The sequence below is a fragment of the Poecilia reticulata genome, chromosome 8 (assembly GCF_904066995.2).
Source record: "Poecilia reticulata chromosome 8, P_reticulata-male-v2, whole genome shotgun sequence".
In the NCBI taxonomy this organism is placed as follows: domain Eukaryota; kingdom Metazoa; phylum Chordata; class Actinopteri; order Cyprinodontiformes; family Poeciliidae; genus Poecilia; species Poecilia reticulata.
The window spans coordinates 698,603-718,685 of NC_088837.1; the positions used below are offsets into that span (position 1 = coordinate 698,603).

The 20,083-nt window shown below is 39.6% G+C and overlaps 1 protein-coding gene across 4 annotated transcripts; it reads right to left on the minus strand.

Moving 5' to 3' along the window:
• Positions 1-539: 539 nt before the first annotated feature.
• LOC103468195 (uncharacterized) lies at positions 540-20,083 on the minus strand. Of its 4 annotated transcripts, none has more exons than XM_017306383.2 (7): positions 19,804-20,083; positions 16,775-17,037; positions 15,465-15,711; positions 13,425-13,514; positions 10,833-11,024; positions 10,580-10,759; positions 540-1,973 (listed from the first exon to the last, which is right to left on the minus strand). In XM_017306383.2, the coding sequence occupies exons 1-7, from the start codon at positions 20,059-20,061 to the stop codon at positions 1,809-1,811; spliced, it is 1,395 nt and encodes a 464-aa protein (XP_017161872.2). In that variant the 5' UTR covers positions 20,062-20,083; the 3' UTR covers positions 540-1,808. The 4 variants fall into 4 exon arrangements, with proteins under 4 accessions (XP_017161872.2, XP_008413313.2, XP_008413314.2 ...); XM_008415091.3 differs by having other exon boundaries at positions 10,580-10,762; XM_008415092.3 differs by having other exon boundaries at positions 10,628-10,762; positions 19,804-20,082.

Consider the following 20,083-nt stretch of genomic DNA (forward strand, 5'->3'; position numbering starts at 1 on the left):
CTCTTCACGAGACTGTCTTAGAAAATAAGAATATCTTCAATCAGAGGCTTCTTCAAATTTGCTGTAATACTGACCGCTACAGGAGATCCTTTCAGCCCATAGCGATCAGATACTATGAATTACTTGAAGAAACTTGAATTAATGTGGTTTACAGCATTTCATTTTCATTTGGAATTATTAAAAGTATTTTTGAATTGAATTTAGACTGTAGTTCATTTTAGCTATTTCCGTCACTGTTGCTTACTTTCTGCTTACACCTCACTTGGCCCATGAACTGATTAAAGTCAACATTACAACAGAAAAAACATCCAATTTTATCCTTTTGCAAAGGAAATCTGACAGTGGAATTCAACCAGGCCCACAGTACTCTGGTCATATGCTACTAGAAGCCACAGAATGATGGAAGAAAAACTGACAATTCAGAAAATGTTTCTTCTACAATCATTTCTAAAGCCTCCGTCATCCCTGCCAAAAGAACTGTAACCATAGACACAATGAGAACTGAGCGGCAGGAGAAGGCTTCAATCATTGCCTCTTGGTGATAATAATAAAACATTTTTATTTGTATAGCACTTTTCTAAATACTCAAAGACACTTTACAAGGAGAGAAAGCAACAATGAAAACATGTCAGGAATAAAAACAGAAACAACTTTAAAAAGAGGAAAGACAATGACAGTAGAATTGTGGGTATTTCAACAACCGTCAAGTTAGCAAGATAAACTAACTACATGCTGGATCCATGAATGAATCATTATTCAAATTCAACAGTTTACAAAATACTCTAAAGTTAATGTAAGTCAATCGTGATTGGCTGCTTACTGAGACCTAGTTATTATTCCATCCTGGGAATAGTGAGACGAACGCATGATTTTATTAAAACAAAATTATTCTTACTTTATTTAATTTTTTTTTATAAATACAAAGACTAACTTTGAAGTTGAAAAGTGGGTTTTGGCCGTGTTGCTGAGATCAGTCCTGGTCGGTTCTGCTGAGGGCTCGCTGGGTCTGGATCAGGAGCCAACCTCTGTCTCTCACTGCAGAGGCTGCAGGCCGATGGCGCTGAACCCTGTAACAGTCAGGTCTGGACACAGAGGTCATTCCCAGTACAGACGTCTTCAGCTGCTCCTTTGTGCTTGGACGTGACAGGCGAGTGCTGAGGGGCGACACCTCCTGATGCACAATATACACAACACTCTCTCCCCAGCGGGTCAAATGTTAGACGGGGTAAAAAACGTTTTCCCCTTTTTTTTTCTTTTGCAGAAATTGCATTTAACAAAGATAGAGATATTGGACCAATGGAAAAAAATTGTAACATTTAACAACAACTTGGTTCTTGTTCCCAATTTGCATTTGGCTCCTGATTAAAAAAAAAAAAAAGACTTTATTTTATTCAACATAAGGGCGAGGGGTGTGGGAGCACTATTCATAACGGGAAGGATAGATATTTTCATAACTATGGGGGAGAGCAAGAAGGGGGATAAATTCTTACCAACAGGGCGGGTCAGGGTGGAGACAGTTTAACTTCTACCCAGTACATGGCATAGATCATACATGAGGGTCAAGGCAACACATTGTTTTCAACCTAACTACTCAGAAATCAATCTCAACTAGTTCTCAACAGTGCCCTCCCCCATTCCCACACACAGCATTCCAAAAGGAGAGGTTCGGAAAGCGGCGGGAATTTCAGGAGTCCTCCATCCTCCATCCCGGATGTCGGATGCTGGATGTGAAAGGGGCAGGGTGGAAGAAGAGGCTGTGTTGTTGAGTGGCCGAGGTGACGACAGGAAGTGCTTGGCTGTCAGGAGTCTCACTGATTGTAGAGGGAGCGCTGCTCCCAGGGCATGGCCTGGATGGTCCGTGGCACGGGGGGAGGCTTGAGCGAGGGAGCGCCGTTCGGATGGAGAGAGTGGCCTATGGGGTTGATGGTGGGGAGGGGTCGCTGGGGGGCCAGGGAGAAAGTGTCCTGGTGCTTCTGCAGGGAAGGCGGGTTCAACAGGGAGGCGGAGGACAGCCAGAGAGAGGAGGGAGAAAACATTAGTGTCAGCACAGAGGCGTTTAGAAAGATGAAGCACACTGAATGTTTTGGTGAAGCCATCATGCACATACATGGTGCGGCACTTAGAAAATATGATGCACAACCCAGGAAATTATGTACATTGAAAAAGGAAAAACAATAAACGGAGTAAAATGACAGTTCAAACAGAAGACCAGGACTGACAGTGGTGATTATTTGAGTTATCGATTATTCTGACAATCGCATAAAAAAAGAAAAATATTGAGCAGATTTTTCATTTATTTTATACCCTATTATAAATACACTGAAATATAAATAAACAAGTCTTTTTTTAAAAATAAGAAAACTGTCTAAACTGCAATTCCTTTAGTGAACAATTGATCACTAAATTGTGTGGGTGCTACTGGGTGTAGCAAAGTATCAGTATGAGGAAAGCTCAGCTCCTCCTTCTGAACTGATCTGTTGATTCATTTTGGACAAACAGATTTTTAATTATAGAAAGAGATGCTTAGCATCCTTAGCAGGGGATTTTTTGTTTGTTTTTATTACAGAATTTGAATCACTTGAGGAGTTCTGAGTAGAACAAATTTACAAACTTTTTTTTTCATCTTAAATTTAGGATGTATGTATTCTTGTACAGTTTTAGTTTAATTACTGCTCTGAATATGTTGTTGTTTCAGTAATTGGCCTTTTTGCAGACTGTATAGAGCTTTGGAACCTACGTCACTGGATGTGACGTTTACGTCTCACGCAGTCGCTCACCGCCATCTTTGTTGGCCACAGACCAAAACAAACTAGTCAGAACACCAGTGTTTTCATTGTGTTACCGACCGCAGCGAAGTTGTTTTCAAGTTGGATACTGGATATTCTGCGCACCGTGGAATAAGGGGCGTTCAGCTCAAGTTTGATCCGATTTATGAACGCTAATTTCGGCCAGCTATTCTTTAACGCTCCCTCCTCAAGCACTCGGAGGTTCACATAGGGGCCGTCAATTTCCAAACCAAACACTCCTGTAAATAAATGTCTTGTCTTGTGACCAACTGATACAAAAAAAGTGGTAATTCATGCTATTACACGAGGCACACTATCCTCTATTAAAATTTTAAGTCATATTCAATATTTTAAATAAGTTTAATCAGTGATTCTTGAGAATAGGGACAAAATGGGTTTTAATTTTCCCCAATTTTTTAAATTATACCTCAACCTTCTGTATGCAAATATGACAAATAATGTTTTGGAAATGTAAAGATAGTAAGGTGCAGGCTCCCAATTGCACATTTTTTTTAAATTAAATTTTTAAATCGACTTGACCCAGAACTTTGTCATCACCATCTGACAAAAATAAATATACATTTATTTTTTTAAATACCCTGTTAGTGATATTTTTACAGACAAATGCTTCTCAAGAAAGAAATATTATTTAAAACAAAAAACAACAAAAAGTCCATCTGGCAGAGTTGACTCAGAGCTGAAGGTGGTGACAAACTAGTGAATAAAAAGAAATACTTGATACATGTGAAGTAATGCAATTTATGTAAAATACATTAAAATGAATTAACTTCACATTTAAGTGAGATTTGTCAACAATTTCACTGAAAGAGTCACAAAAACTGATGGAATTGATGAAATGCCAAACTACCTCAATTTATATGATGTTATTTTGAACGAGGCCATGTTGTAGCTCATCGGGTCCATAAAATCTTTACAGTACACTAAAATTAAGCATTTATTTCACAAAATTTCATCAAAGTTTTGTAAATTGTCAGTTATGGTGTTGACAGATCATGGTTGTGACGAGCAATTTAGGAATAAAACAGAAGAAAAAACTAAAGAATAACATAAGCTAACCAGAGCTAACTAGCCCTCTTAGCAAAGGAAGAGAAAGGAAGAGATCATGGGGTCCTCAGAAGTTCTGGTGCCCCCCAATAATGCCTGATTTTTTTTATTTTTTTTACATCTGTGTTGACAAAAACTTGGGACAAATTTCAATGGAGTTGGAAAATATATAAAAATGATTTTTAAATCAATTGATACTTTTATAAAATTATTTATATGAATACTTATACTTAATTGTCATAATATATTATCTTAGTATTCCTTTAATTGTTTTAAACTATTATGTATTGAGTTCTGTTCCAGGACAAAGGATTTTAAAGACACCATCCACCTACTACAATGTTTAAAATAAAAAAATATTCAGCAAACACCAGAAAAATACACATTGTTGAGCTCACATGGCCCAGGTTAGTTTAGTCAGATATTTGAAAAAAAAATTATATTTTGTGTATATTTTATTAAAATTTTGTGCTTTATCCATAGTACCTGTTTTGTCGGTATTCTCAAGAATCACTGAAATATTAAATGTTTTCTAAAATAGCTTCCAAATTGTGTGCCAAATGAACTCAAAAATAATTCAACTATATAGATAAAGCATATTTTTATTCCATTTTGACCCCTTTCTTATTTTTTAACCAAAATTATATTTAAAAATAATTTAAAAACATTTTTCATAAAATGAACATTTTATGAACATCAGACATCAGATGATCATCACATTTGTTACCTGTAATGTTCAATTACATAAAATTTTAGGACAGGATCTATTTCATTACATGTTCACTTACCTGAAATGTTAAATACAACAAATATTTACTTAAATGTGTGATCCATTTCATAAAATTTACTCGTCACCTTTATTGTTTAATTACACGTTAAATGTTTAAAGATGGGCTCTTTCATCTGGTTTGTGTCATGATGTGGTGTGGCGGTGGAGCCAAACGCAGCAGGCAGTGGACGTACTTTATGTGGATGTTATTTTTCTGAACAAAATAAAGCAAAACAAACCAAAAAACCCAGTGTCCTGACAGTTTGCTTGTTACATTACATGCAACAAGCAGATGTCTGATTATATAATTGTTTAATCACATTTATTTAAAAATATAATCTTTCATTATGTGTATGTTTATTACCTGAAATATTTTAAATATAAAATTTTTACTTAAAATATGATTCATTTCTTCACGTTACATGCAACTTGAAATACTTGAATCAAAAGTTTCATGAATGTTTACCACATGAAATTATTAAATGAGAGAAAACAGCCACTTCCAATTGTACACATATTTCAACACAAATGGTGCAGCCTTGCTGAGCTCCTCTCCTGGGGTTTCTTCCTCCTCAGCCTCTCCAACTTGCTCCTCTTCTATTGCCTCCGTTACTGTGTTTTCATTATTTACCTCTTCTGGGGTAAATAATGAAAACGGTCTCTGTAACTTGTTGATCCATCATGGTCTTGCTGTATCGCCTCTTTAATTGACGCCCATGTCGGCCCGATGTTGTGGCGTTTACCTCGCAGTGACCCATATTCACTGCTGGAACCCAGTCAGGATTGAGCTCATCCATTTCACACGTCGGTTTGCCTTGAAGAGGACATATCAGAACACACATCAGTATTAATACTGTAAATTTAATAACACTAGAAAACTTAAATAGTTTACTTCACAATAATGGAATAACCTCGATGTCCACTGACAAAACTCAGACTACGCTACATAAACAATATAAGCCCGACCTAAACAAGGCTGAACCCATTTAAATGAATTCAACATAAACTGAACATCAGTACACCCGGACAAAATCATAGCAAAAAATTATGACACACCACCAACAAAGCAAATTTAGACACTCACCAGAATGGAAATGTCTGGAGCAAACTTGTAGGTATCTGGGGATGATGGAGGTAATATCAGGACGTCTCAACCGCTGACACCCAGGACATTCGTTTTCTTTTCGTTAGCTCCCGTAGCTTAGCCTCCTCGCTTTATTTCCAAGCAGGAAAATAGTGAAACAAAAGTCCGTTTTCCATTTTTTTACTGTTTCAGTCGTGTGATCGGGCATCACATTCAATAACGCAGCAAGTTCGTACCCTAGCTAAATTATTTTAAGTAACTTGGATTAAAAAAATCTGCGAGAATGTTGTTTTTGTCGGTTATGTTTATGGCCCCAAAGATGGCGCTGATATCCGTCCGTCTACAGCAGTGACGTCACGTTCCAAAGCTCTATTCTCCAGAACAATTAATTACTAAATTAATTGACAACTATTTTAATATTTGATTTGTCACGACTAATTGTTTCAGGTCCAAAGAAGACAACTTAACAGCAACTGGGAGACAAGTTTTCCTTTTCTGTTCACTTCAGTCATGGCACAAAAACTAAAGATTCTGCTGGTGTTTAAAGTCACTTTAAATGACTGTTTCAAAAGACTTCATTTTCTGTACTAATCTAATGAGCCGGTATGTGTGCACGCATGTGTGTGTGAAAGGGAAAGCTCATGCCTGTTTAATAATTAAGATATGGAAAAAGAAAGATTTTTTTTACGGAATTTCAGAAAAAAAATCTCATTTGTAAACTCAAACCAGTTCAGTGATTCACTACAAACAGCACAACCAGACAAATATTCCAGTATGAGTGAAATGTTTCTTATTGCGATGTGCAACAAACATGGCCGTAACAGCAGCTGTGACGGGATGGAAAGCAGACTGAATTAGCAGCGCAGCCCCAGGTTAGAAGAATCAGAGATGGGATCCACACGCACGCACGGTTTATATCCCAACAAAAAGAATCCGTGTGTCAGCTGAATTTCACTCTGTTTTCTTTGCAGGCCCTGTGTGTACTGGTGGGGAAACTACGAGCCCAGAAGCAGAACCTCGGTCCAGGTTCTGGTGAAGGGCTGACGTGCTGTCTGACACTAAACGTTCCTTCACTGTGGTAGAAAATCTGATTTCTTACTGGAAGGATGGCAGAGACATTTATAAAGTTGCAAAAGGCAATCAAGTGTGTGGAAGCAGTTACAGTTTCTCTCGCCAACATTTTTAGCATTTAAATATATATTTTTAAAAATATTTTAAAAATTTGCTTCAGCTAAAGTCAAAGTGAACGCAAAATGTTTATTTGTATTTAGCCCTCAGAAGCCAACGCTTTATAGTCACCTTTCTTTCTGGGAGATCTACCTTTCTATCCATCTTGTAAATTTCACGCAGCTACACTGATATCACTAGATCACAACAAAAATGTTAGTTTCACTGAAAACTGTTACAGATGGACAGACGTCATGTCTCCATGTCCAGATGCAGGACTGATGTAGCTCAGATGTTCTAGAAGCTAACCCTGGTTTCAACGTCTCCTGGGTTCCTTGGTCCTCATCAGGCTGGTTGTTCTCTAAACATGACAGAAAAATGACCACGTGTTCCTGATCCTTCCTGCCGTCATCAGCAGCTACAACTCTCTGAAGAACCTCATTTCCTTTGCAATCAATAAAAGTATTTTTGAGACTTATAAAGGAAGTTAGTTGCACTGAGGCTGAATACAAATGAATATCAAACTTTTACACTTTATATTTGTTAAAGAACTGAGAACCATGTAGAACTATCCCTCCACTTCACTGGGATACACTAGTGTGTGTTGGTCTTCTGTTACACAAAGTCAGAACAAAAGGTTTGTGGTAGTAAAATAATTTAAAGGGCATGGCTTCTGGAAAGCATATGTTTGCAATTAGGATTTTTTTACGGCACCTCAAATTTTAAACTAGTTTTGAGTCTGATGTGTGCAGCAGGCAGCCGGTTCACATTAGTGCAACCAGGAATCCTGTTAGACTGTCCAGAGCAACAATCGCAGACCGAACGCTGTTTGTAGTAAAAGAAAGCGGTCGCCATAGAAACTAACTTAAGCTGCAGTACGTAACTTTTATAAAAACAAATAAAAATATTGACATATTTGTTCAAACTGTCCCCATGTTGTGACCGTATGCTATGAAACACAATCTGAGAACAGATGGACGCCCTCCACCCAGTGTTGCTATTGCCGTCTGAAGAAATACACTGGTTTAAAACAACCAATCAGAGCCTGATTGACAGCCAGCCCCTGTTATGGGGTTGATCAAACTTCACCATGTTGACAGTTTGAACTGTCAACATGATTTTCTTGTACAGGGGTACAAAAAATCTTTTGTACTCCTGTTATGGGGTTGGCTGTCAATCATCTTCATGTACGTGAATTTATGTCATTAGACGCAAGCCTTACTTCTGAATTCTTAGATAACCTTTTATTTAAGATAACTGACAAACTGAAATATCTTGGGAGTTATTTTGCCTAAAGACCCCAAACAAATTTTCAAATTGAACTTTTTAGAAAAAGTTGATAATCTTAGGAAAGATGTTGATAAATGGAGAACACTCCCACTCTCGATGATGGGCCGCATAAATGCTATTGAAATGGTGTCCTTGCTTAAATTTTTATATCTTTTTCAGGGTCTGCCTATTTTTTTAACAAAGGCCTTTTTTAAATTGTTAGACTCAATAATTTTGCCTTTTGTCTTGTGCTTTAAAGCCCATTGAATATCAAAAACTCACTTACATAAACTAAGAGAGATGGGGGGATTAGGATTACCCTGCACTATTATTGGGCATTGAATGCAAATACCTTGGTATACTGGCAGGAAGGTGATGCTCAAGAACTTTCTGCAAATTCCCCCCCTGGCGTGGCTATTGAAAGAAGTAGTGTTATAAACAGTTCTCTTCCGGCACTTCTTTACTCAGCACCAGTATCTCCTACAAATGGTGTTATAAATAATTTGTTTTAAATTGTTTGAAAATATGGAAACAAATTAAGGTATACTATAACCTACCAGAGACCTTAGTTCATGCCCCAATTTACCGCAACCAGGCTTCTCTGATCACTATCGGATATATCATTTAAAAATTGGAGACTAAATGGCCTAACTACACTGAAAAATTTGTATATCAACAAAAAGTTTGCTTCATTTGCAATGTTGAAGAACTGTTTCTCTTTTCCGAATGCAGATTTCTGCAGATATTTGCAAATTAGAAATTATGTTCGAATTAACATCCCAAATTTTGTATCTCTTCCGGAAGAAAATAAGATATGCAAAATGCTGTTGGGCTCTCCAGAATGAAAAATAATAATTTCAAGCTTTGCTGACATCTTTGCAGAGCAAATTAATTTTACCACAAACTCCTTGAGGGCTGAGTGGGAGGAGGAGCTGGGTTTGCAGATTGGGAGTGAGGTCTGGGAGGATCCGGTCATGTTCCATCAATGTAAGACACCAGTTAATTCAGTTCAAGGTGTTTCATAGACTCCACTATTCTAAAATGAAATTGCACAGAATATTCCTCCTCAATATCTTCAAAATGTGATAAATGTAAGTCCGCTGATGGCTCCCTGGCACATCTGTTCTGGTCATGCCCCAAACTCTTCATATAGGTGTGACATTTTGAACTTGTTTTCTGAAGTGTATAGGTGAACGTTGGTTTCAGATGCCCTGATTGCATTGTTTGGATATTCTTCTTCACAGCATTTCTATGCAAATGACTGTGATGAATGGAATGGTAGCGGCTAAGAGAGTAATATTGAGATTGTGGAAAACTGACATTGTTCTTCAGTTTAAAGTGGTTAAGTGATTTTACTGAGATTCTTCATTTGGAGAAACTACGGTGTGATGTTGTGGGCTCCACTAATAAGTTCTGTAGTATCTGGCAGCCGTTTTTGGACCAACTTTCTCAGTCCAAGACTGACCCCGACGCTCGCTCAGTCTCTTAGTATTCCACCCGGGCCTTTATAGACAGGTAGTACCGTCCTAAAGTGGAAATGGTAACCAGTGCAGTGTAACCAGTTATTTAGATAATTGCCCTAACTTGTTTTCATTTTAATTTTAGTTACTGTATGTTTTTATTTTCATTATCGTATTGGTAAGAGTATATTTTTCTTATACAGTAATTTGTTAAATTAATGATATGCTTCATACTCTTGCGTATGATTAATGTATGCTGTATTTTGAAAAACTCAATAAATATATATATTTAAAAAAAAACCATCTTCATGCAAATGCTGCTCAACATGTCAATGCTGGAGAAACAACTTAACTTTACAGGAATAGTGATTGACAGCGCTAATCCCCGCCTCCTGGCTCTGATTGGCTGTTTCTAGTTAGCACCAGGAGAAGGCAGAGGAGCCTGATTTTTTCGCAGATTATCCGTCTCATATTAGACCGTCAACAGGTTCAACAAATATGTAAAAAAGTATTTTCTATAAAAGTTACATGCTACAGCTTTAAGAAGGCAAAGCATTTATGATTATAGCTATTGAAGTATACAGATTATCCCCCAACCCAATCTAATCATTTAAACTCTTTTGTAGCTTGCTTTGGCTAACAGCACCTTTAGACAAGTTGAGTTCAGTTGAGCTTAGTTGAGCAGAAGTGTAATGGAAGCTTGAGAAGAATTCAAGAAAAATATTATTTATAATTGGACTGAAATTTAAAAAGACAGAGCAATGGATATGATGAGCAGGTCTATGTCTATGGTTACCAGCAATCAGTAGATGAGAGTTTTTGACAGAGTAAAGCTCGTAAATTCATGGTAAACATCAACAGAGAGAGAAACCCCCCCCCCCACCCCCCGTCCTAATGTTAGTAGGCAGACTGGGAGAAGGCGGGGGCCAGCAGGGGCAAGCATGGCCCAGCGGGGGCAGGTGTGTGGGGACTCTCCTACCATGGGGTTGGCGCTCAGTCTAGTGTATCCCGAGTTCATCTCCTTTACCTCAGGCACCAGGGGCTGGAGCAGGGAGTAGGAGGAGGAGGGGGCGGCGCTGGGGGGGGGGACGTGCTTGTTGCTGGAGGAGCTCCTCATGCTCTGCTGGCTGCTCTGAGAGGACACGGAGCTGGGCCGGCCCTGCTGGGATACACAGCAGCACCTCAGCGATGGTCCTCCTCAGGAACCTACAGACGGTCTGGCCGTCCCCTACCTGGTGAGGATCCGCCACAGGCTGGCTGGCCCCCGGCCCGCCCTGGGACATGGCTGCCACGCAGTGGGACGGGAGCGCCTCCTGCTGGCTGTGTGCTCCGTGCGGCGGCTGCATCATGGAGTTAGTGCTGTTGTTCTGCTGCTGCTGCTGGCGGCGCGGAGTGGCAGAGAAATTGGAGCGGCGACCGCCAGTCTGGATTGAAGACCAGCAAAGAAACAGAAGAGAGCAGAACTTTTATAAACCTCCGTCGCTCCCAGCCAACAGAGAGTTCATGCAGGCAGATCACAGTGAGAGTTCAGGGGAAGTGAATGATGAAGGTGATTGTTCTGTCACTCAGCTTCTGTTACTCTCCCGCTTCTTTCCCTCCTGCGCCTCAGAATGGTCTCCTGGCAGGGCCCTGATTACCTTAACCCACTGATATGAGATGGTGTTGTCAAAATGCACACACACACAAACAGAGCCACACACACAGACACTAACTCTGCAGTTAAACCTCAGGCTTTAACAAAGACCGCAATGGAGTTGAGAGTTGGGAAGCTTTGGTTTTAGGTTCTGCTCGGCCCTGCTAGTGATGCAGTCATTAAGAGAGCCTTCTGACCTTTGGCCCTCCCAGCCCAGAGCTGGCCACTCCTGCGCTAAGGTCACCTTCATTTCTATGTTTTGTTACCATAGAAACTGCCTAGAGTGGTCATTCCTGCCACACCGATGAGATTAGGATGGAGGATGACATTATGAAGCTCACTCTTCCAGTTTATGCCTGATCTAGGAGCTGCAGCTATTGATTATTTTACTAATCAATTGTTCTGATGACTAGTCCAATAAAAATTGGTGCATTCTGTATTTTTTCTATTTAATCACTTAAGATCATTTTATATAATACTAGAAACATATAAAAAGAAAAGGAATTAAATCAGAACATAAACATTATATTGCCCAAAATTTAATCACATTAATCTGTAGCAAAGGAAGAATCCTCAGCTAAAAATCCTTCTGACATCAACATGAGAAAAGTTCAGCTGTTTCTGCCGGACTGACCTGAGGATGATTTATTGGATAAACTGATTAATAATTGGATATCAAAAAGTGCTTAATAATAGATTTGTTCAAACAGAATGTGAATCAGGTGAAGTTAAAACTGCCACTTGAGTTTTACTTAGAAAAAATGTACAAAGATTTTTTTAAATGTAAAATGCAAAATGTACATATTTTTTGCACAGTTCTGGCTTCATTACTGCTCTGACTGTGGTGTTCTTTCAGTAAATGGCCTTTTTTTGAGTCTGTATCCTGCAGTTAATGATTAATCGACTTGGTAATCAATTCTAGATTAATCAAAGATTATTTATGTTTAAACAAAATTAATTATGTTTAAATAATTAACATGAATTATCTTTTTCCTGGATGCTCATGATGCTGGACGGACAGACTCATCACACCTCCAGCTGCTTAAGTTTCAGCATTATTTCTGTTGTTTTACACAAGTTTAAACTTTGTTTTAAGTGAAAGTATGCAACATAAAAAAATCTTCGGCTGTATTATGATTAGGACAGTTAGGGATGATTAGCTAATAACTATGTCTTTATGTGGATTAATTTTCACTAAATAAATGTTATCAGATTAAAGTTATTATTTGGTCTGAGATTATACTAATGCAAAACATGATGTTTTTATTTACAAACATCTTGACCTGAAAATGCACAGAATGCTTTATACAGCTCTGGTTATTCCACCAAATATGGATTTCTGAACTCTTCCCGAGTTCAAACATTAGTATTGTTGTTTCTACATGAACATGAACTTTTTTTCTGCATTATTTGAGGACTGCATCTTTTGACGTTATTTTGATCATTTCTCATTTTCTGCAAATAAATACTGTTTTTGCTTGGAATTTCAGAGACATGTCAGTAGTTCATAGAATAAAAGAACAGCATTCATTTTACTCAAACATATAGCTTTAAAGAGTAAAATCAGAAAACTCATCATTTTGCAGGGGTCTCCTCATTTCATTTTTGTACAGCACCAAAACATCAGCTGAGAAAGAAAAGTCTAAATGTTTATGGATCTTATTGCTGTGGTGGCGCAGGGGCAAAGCACAACCCATGTATTGAGGCCTTAGTCCTCATGCCGGTGGTAGCAGGTTCGATTCCCGGCCTGGTGACATTTGCGGCACCAGGCCGGGAATCTTCCCCCTCTCTCATAACCCTCTTTCCTGTACAACTACTTTCAAATAAAGGCCACTAGAGCCAACAAAACCTTTAAAAAACTAAATGTTTATGGATCTTTTATTTAATATGCAGTTTTATTTTCACTTCCAAAATAGAGGTTAGATAAACATCATATGTGAGATTTTTATGATGTCACATCCTGTTGGTCCTGCTTGTGTGGGCCTCAAGTAGCTTTGTTCTAAGCTTAGCTTAGCATCCCTGGCTTAAAATGAAAGAGACATGAAGCCATCAGAGCAGGAAGGACAGAGTTTCATCATACAGAGAATAAAATGTTTGTTGAACTCCAGTAAATGTTGGCCTTCCCTGACAGCTCCAAGTCTTTCTGCTGACCTCTGACCTCTCACACATGCTCAGTCACGCTCACACCAACCTGGTTTTTGGCCGCGGCGCTGCAGCGGTGCTGGGCCAGGTCCAGCATGGTTCTGTAGCTCTTAAAGCAGGACGGGCAGTTGAACCGGTTCTTATGAACCAACCCCACACACACACACACACACACATGCACACACACACACACACGCACACACGCACACACACACACACACAAACAAACAAACAAAAACACACACACAGAAGTTTGGATTACTACACTTGTGCAGAAGATCTGCTGAGCTGTTGTCCAGTTTGTCAGTGAGTTTTAAAGCTGTCCCTGAACTGAGCCTGCTCTAATTCAATCAGTGGGCCGGCAGCAGGAGGCTGCTGGAATTACAGCTGGGAGGCACAGAGTCCAGGAGAAACACACTATGTTAGGTCCATACACACATGTAAAAAGAGAATCCTACTGCTACATGTTTCTGGCAGTCAGATACATCAACATCCATACAGGCAGGCTTTCCTAATGTTGCTTTTCTCATCAAAAATGAGGATCTAAGTAGGCTTACAAACTCCGCATGATATTTCAGTAACTCAAATAAAAACACTCGTATCACATGCTCGATTTCATCTTGTCCATGTATTGTCCATAATTTTCTTCCTTTCACTAAACTTTCTATTAATGTTAGTGGAACCTTTTACCTTTAGAGGCTACTCTTCTGGTGGACGGTGTCTGTCTGCTGGACAATTAACAGTTCAGCAGTCTACCCATAATTAAATAAGCCATAAAATGAGCATGGCCAACTTCAATACAGTGTTTTTGTGGCCATAGCAACCACTTAAAAGATCTTCTACCTCTCTCACTGTGCTGCACCCACAACGTTAAAACAGTCAAACTCAGACTACCAGGCAAACTGTGGTAAACTCAAATCAAACCAACATCGTGTATTAAAAATCTCTTTTATTGCTCTGATGTAATCATCTCATTCTCTGACAAACTCAAATTTGAATCTCATTTTCTGTAAGCTAGAAACCTTAATGTCAACAGAAAGTGTGAACCACTACAGTTTTACATTTGAACAACCAACAATCTGCTTATATTTTATTTATATTTGGTGTATTTTACTTTTCTCTTATTTGTGCTTGTAGATAACATTTTGCTATATTTCTGTCACTTTTATATTTCTTACCTTTTCGACTGGCGTTCTTACAGACAGCAAAGTACATTTTTCATTCTACAACATTTCTACTGACCACAAATCACTGTGTGGAATCAATCTAAATAATATACATTTCACTGCCTGAGCCAGGTCACCAAAATAAAGTAACTTAACTATTTTCTCAGTGAGTTGCTCCTAAAGTAGGGCTGCTAAAGGAACTTTGACTCAAATCCCCATAGTTTACAAATATTTCCTTCACAGTGAGAGAATCCCAGAGGGCATCAGATGCTTAACCAGGTTATGACTTCAACTTCTACACTAATTTACTCTAGTCTGGATTTTGGAGACAAAAAGGTCATATGTTCAGTTTTTGATTTGCAATTATGTCATTTTTTTTCTCTGCAATTAAATAATTCAGTTAACTTCAGAAATCCTTTGGTTTCATCATTTTATATTTACATTCTCAACCAGGATCTTAAAATGACAGCGAAAAATCTTCAGATCTTTATGCAGAGAAACAATCCAGAGGTTTTTTTCCAGACTTGTTGAGCTTAAAAAGCAGGAACATTATATTCTTGAAAAACATTTTGGATTTCCAATTCATTACTGAGTGAAAGTAGTGAAGTTTTTTTTTTATTATTTAGAAAAGGCTGATAATTCCCAACAAAATGAACTCCATGTTATTTCCAAAGTCTATGTTTATAAGTGAAAGGGAGAAAATCCTCTTCTACACAATTTCTTAAAGAGTGAATAAATCTTGTAATAACTTTCAGAAGGTATTTCAGTGAATGAATAAATAGAGGAAACAGCTGACTAACAGCTGTTAGATCATAGCAGGTCTTCCTGCACGACCATGTTTTCAACTGATTCTCTGCTAAGCCTGTCATCAGCAACGTTGCTCAACCCCCAGCCCACAGCAGCGCAGCAGCTCAACGGCGTACCTGGTTGGAGGCAGCGGCAGTGCAGCGATGCTGGGCCAGCTCCAGCATGGTGCGGTAGCTTTTACAGCAGGACGGACAGTCGAAGCGGTTGGGCCCGTCGTCGTGTATCCTCTGGTGGTTCCGTAGGTACCGCGCCAGGCGGAACGCCTTCCCACAGAGGTCGCACATGTAGCGTTTCTGACCATGGATTCGCATGTGGTTGCGTAGTGACATGTAGTTGGTGTAGGGCTTGCTGCAGAAGTCGCACCTGAGGAGAAACCGACAACAGGTCAGAGCAAAACAAAACTCAGCTTGTGGACAGAGGTGCACAGATCCACTTTCTTCACTTCAAATACAGATATCTGATGTTTGGTATAGGCCGACACTGATACCAATCTGATAACAAAGAACAGCTGAATTGGCTTAAAACGTTTATTTATTCAAACACACATATAGGCTACGTTCACACTGCAGGCTTTATGCTCTATTCTGATTTTATGTGAAATCCACATTTCTTTGCGTGGTCGTTCACATTTCCAGATATATGCAACTTGTAAGAAAACAGCAATCAACCTGAAAGTGTCCCGCAAGCACAGCAGAGGGCACAGTAACGTTACACGTAGCAAGCATGCTCAGTGATTGTGGTCCACACCCTGATTTTAAAACACATCAACAACTTCATCCTTATCGTCCACCGTGGTTGTTGTTTTTCTGTGTTTCAGGAGGCAGGATAGTGACGTGTGTTGAGTATGAAGGACGTTCAGGTCGGATGAATGCGACTCGGCTGTACAGACACAGGTCACATTGGAAAAGATCAGAACCGTATCAGACTCAGGGTCACATATCCCAGCAGCCAAAAGATCTGACCTGTGTTGTCCAGACTGTCATGAAAAGATCAGACTCAGATTGCATAAGAGCAACAAAAAATGTGGGTCACTTTAGGTTGCAGTGTGAATGTAGCCATGTACTGAATTAGAAATGTATGATAACTCTGCACCAGTACAGCTCACTGAAACACACCAAGAGCTTCAGGGTCTCGGTCAAACATGAAAAAACAACTTTCACTTGTTCAGTTGGTGCAATTAGAAGTAGAAAAGCCAATGGAAATAAATAATAAATAAACTGATAAAAAACAACAGGTTGACTACGTTGGTCAAACGTAAAATAAACTGCAACAAACTTTCTTTCAAATGTTTCAGAAAGTGCAATTAGGAATTCTAAATATAATCTGACCTTATGGATCACTTTGTCACCTATAATCTAATTTTTTTTTTTTCAATATGGAGATCAACACAGATATTAATATCTAGATTCTGAGAGAGAGTTCTCACTTGAAGTCTCCAGTCTTGTGGGTGAGTTTGTGGTTGAGAAGAGAACTGGCGTGTTTGTAGGCGCAGTTACACAGGTCGCAGACGTACGGCCTCTCGTCTGACTCCATGTCGTCTGACGCCGTCGTACTAGGCGGAGGAGGCGCGGGTGCTCGGGACTCCATGGAGAGGGTGGAGCTAGAAAGTGACGCTGAGGTGAGACTGGAGCTAGAAAGGGCCGCAGAGGACGGAGGCAGCTGGTCACACCAGCTGATGGTGGAACTTGGCTGTAGAAGAAAACAAACAGCAGAGGTGTTAGACTCAAAACAACATGGAGCCTAGTCAAAGTTTTCTTGACAGCAGATTTGCAACAACCTCAGCTGACCCAACTGATTCACAATAGTTACAACATTGTAGATAGAAAAATGATAAAACAAGAAATAAATTTAAGCTTGATCAAATAATAACATATATATATATATATAATTGGTAGTAAAATATCAAGAAAAATAATATGAATAGAAACCAAAACATACTTAGGTTGCAGCAATTTCCCAAAAACTAAAAGTAAGTATTTTTTCCCTTTTTTTAAACTGGTGTTGAAGGTCAGGGAAAACAGAAAAGGTGCAGGGTAAAATGGGCTCAAAGGGCACAGTGGAGGTCTGGCAGTCTAAAAGATGTGGGTTCAAATCCAGCCTCCTCCTGCCACACTGCCCTGAAGCCAGGCAGCCTCTGACCTGAGCGCTGCAGCAGGGTTAACCTGAATTTTTAATTCAAAATATTTTATATAAAAAAGTCAACTATTCAATTAAGCTCAAACTAAACCACTGTTTGAAAAAGTACTGGCACTCATTTTAAACTTTATGTTCAATATTTGAAATATTCATTTTTGTTTTATTCATTATTTACTGTATTTAGACTAAAATAGCCAATGAATGTAATCGCTGTTGTCATGTCTCAGTTTGTTCAGTCATTGGCTGTCAGCTGACTGTCTCAGTTCACCAGCAGATCAGCCATGACTGAGCCCAAGGTCGGCTGATTTTCACCAGGCTCCTACAGACTAGCCGTAGCAGACGTTTTGGGCCAGCCATCCATGCTAAAGGCTCAAGCCGACACAATGACGTAAACAATTCCTGACAGCCAATCAGGACAAAACGTGGAACGTTCACAAACCTGGACAGATAAAGATTCATTTCCCAACGCCTGTCATTTTAAAGCGCTGGGAAAGCAGCTCTTTCTCCACACACACAGTGTGAACCGATGGACTGATAAAGAAGTGAGTTTCTGACTGGCAGATTAAATGTCCGGAACTGTGATGAATTTGTTTTAAAAGACCCTGAAATCCTGCTTAGCTACATCATAGTAACTCCCTCCCATAGCTTTCTCTCTCTCTCTCACACACAGAATGACTGATTTCGTAATCTAACAGTAATCAGAGCCTTTTCTTTACAGATCCTCCTGTTATGTTTTTTTTTTTTTTGAATGGATCTTGTAGATCAAACATGCATAAAACAACATAGTGCACTTCTGCATTAGTTAGGGAGGTTCAACTGAACCTACAGGGAGATATGCTGTAGAAACGTATTCGGCTTTCATCTGTACAGACGCCTCTATCCAACACTCAGAAGGATTTCATATTATCTGATGAAGTGTGCCGCCATCTAACCTCTTTATGTTGTATTAAATTACCTCAATGATAAACAGGAAGGTAACATCAATGTTCAGCTGAACGCAAGATAGAAAGCAATTAATAGACCTACCAAACTGACAGCTTGTAACTTCGCCAACATTAAAACTGATAAAATGTCATAATTCAGTTGTGGATGTGTGGCCTTACACACTGTCAGCAGGCTGCTGAGCAGTGCACAGGTTGGGTGGCGTGCCAGATTATCACAGTGGACCATATATTAATATGCTTTGTTGTTGTTTTTCCATTTCTAGAGTTACTCTACATAGATGCACTGAACTGGTTCTGCTGTGCAGTCTGTTACAGTGAAGATCAAATCAGACTGATATCATTCTACAGCACAAATACACATCAAACTGTTATCCAATATAAATGTGATTTAAAGGTTCATAAATTACAACTTCCAGTAGAAATGTTCAGATGTATTTGTTTTGAGATATAATAAACATTTATCTAATGAGCAGAACCCCACTTCAACAAATGTGAAATATCCATCTTAGGGACTCATTGGTGGATTACTAGTGAACTGTAGAGCAAGCTGCGGTAAATGCAGAAGCCATAATAACCATAATGTGCAGTGGTGGCTTAACCAGAAGAGGGTCCCCAAATCAAATACTGCTCCCGCCTCAACAGAAGCTTGGGCCGGCCCTGGGTGTCAGCGTGCCCCTGCTTTCTGTGGGCAGACTCCGGTCATGAATGAACCACAGTCTGGCATCACAAAGGGGGCTTTGAAGCATTCTCCGCGGGTCGTCTTGAAACGTTTCCTGCCGATCAGCCTGGTCGTGTTTACTCTGCGCTAACAATATTCCAGAGCTCAGCAGAAACCCCACAGTCTGACAACTGAGCTGTTAAAACGCACTTCAACACAGGACTTAACCAAGGGACCATACTGCCTTGCTGTACACAGTTAACGGTACATCTTTATACTATGGGAAACCTGCATCCGAAATTAGCTTCAGCTATGCTACGAGTCCCTGTGATGCGTTATGTCAAAGCTATCACTATTTTTCATCTTTCACAGCACAGCCACGGCGTCGCGCTTCGGGCTGCTCATACATATCCATCACACAGGTTATAAAAGAGTGGAGAAAACGGATAGCCTGTTTGTTATCTGAGAGCTAATGGTCAAACTAGGCCAGGAGGCGCTCAGCATGACGGTTGCTAGGTTAGCCGGATGCTCACAAGGCTCTAGCATTACATGCACAGTTGCACCAACGAATAGCCAAATGCAGTGCAGACTGCATTCCAGAAACCTAAGGAGGTGTGATAACAAATGCTTCAGTCACTAGTTGGCGAACAGAGTGAGCTGTATGTTTGTGGCGGGGGTTCGCTAGCTAATGGTGGTGGGAACAACTGGCTTTCTTACTCCGGAATCGTTCGGGTCCTTTTTCCAGAACAATTGAGAGCAGTGGCCGAAGGACTCTGTCGACGAAACGTAGTTCACTCCATTTCTGTCCTGAAAATCTCCATGTGTGCTGCCTGTGTTTGTCCTGGCGTACATCGTCGGTTTGGAAGATTTTTTGTACTTTTCTTGCTGAAAAGAAACAGGGCCGCTTTGTTGGGCTCTTCTTCCGAAAAGCAAAATATTTCTTCTGTGAAATGAGCATTTTGGCGGCGGACACATCGAAATATTTCAAATTTTACTG

Excerpts from the sequence above, each read along its gene's own strand:
- LOC103468195 (XM_008415091.3), bottom strand. The coding sequence starts at position 20,061 with ATGTGTCCGCCGCCAAAATGCTCATTTCACAGAAGAAATATTTTGCTT. Across the intron at positions 11,025-13,424 it reads GCGCCGCGGCCAAAAACCAG|ACTGGCGGTCGCCGCTCCAA; the intron begins GTTGGTGTGAGC and ends TCTTCAATCCAG. Across the intron at positions 10,763-10,832 it reads CTGTGGCGGATCCTCACCAG|CAGGGCCGGCCCAGCTCCGT; the intron begins GTAGGGGACGGC and ends TGTGTATCCCAG.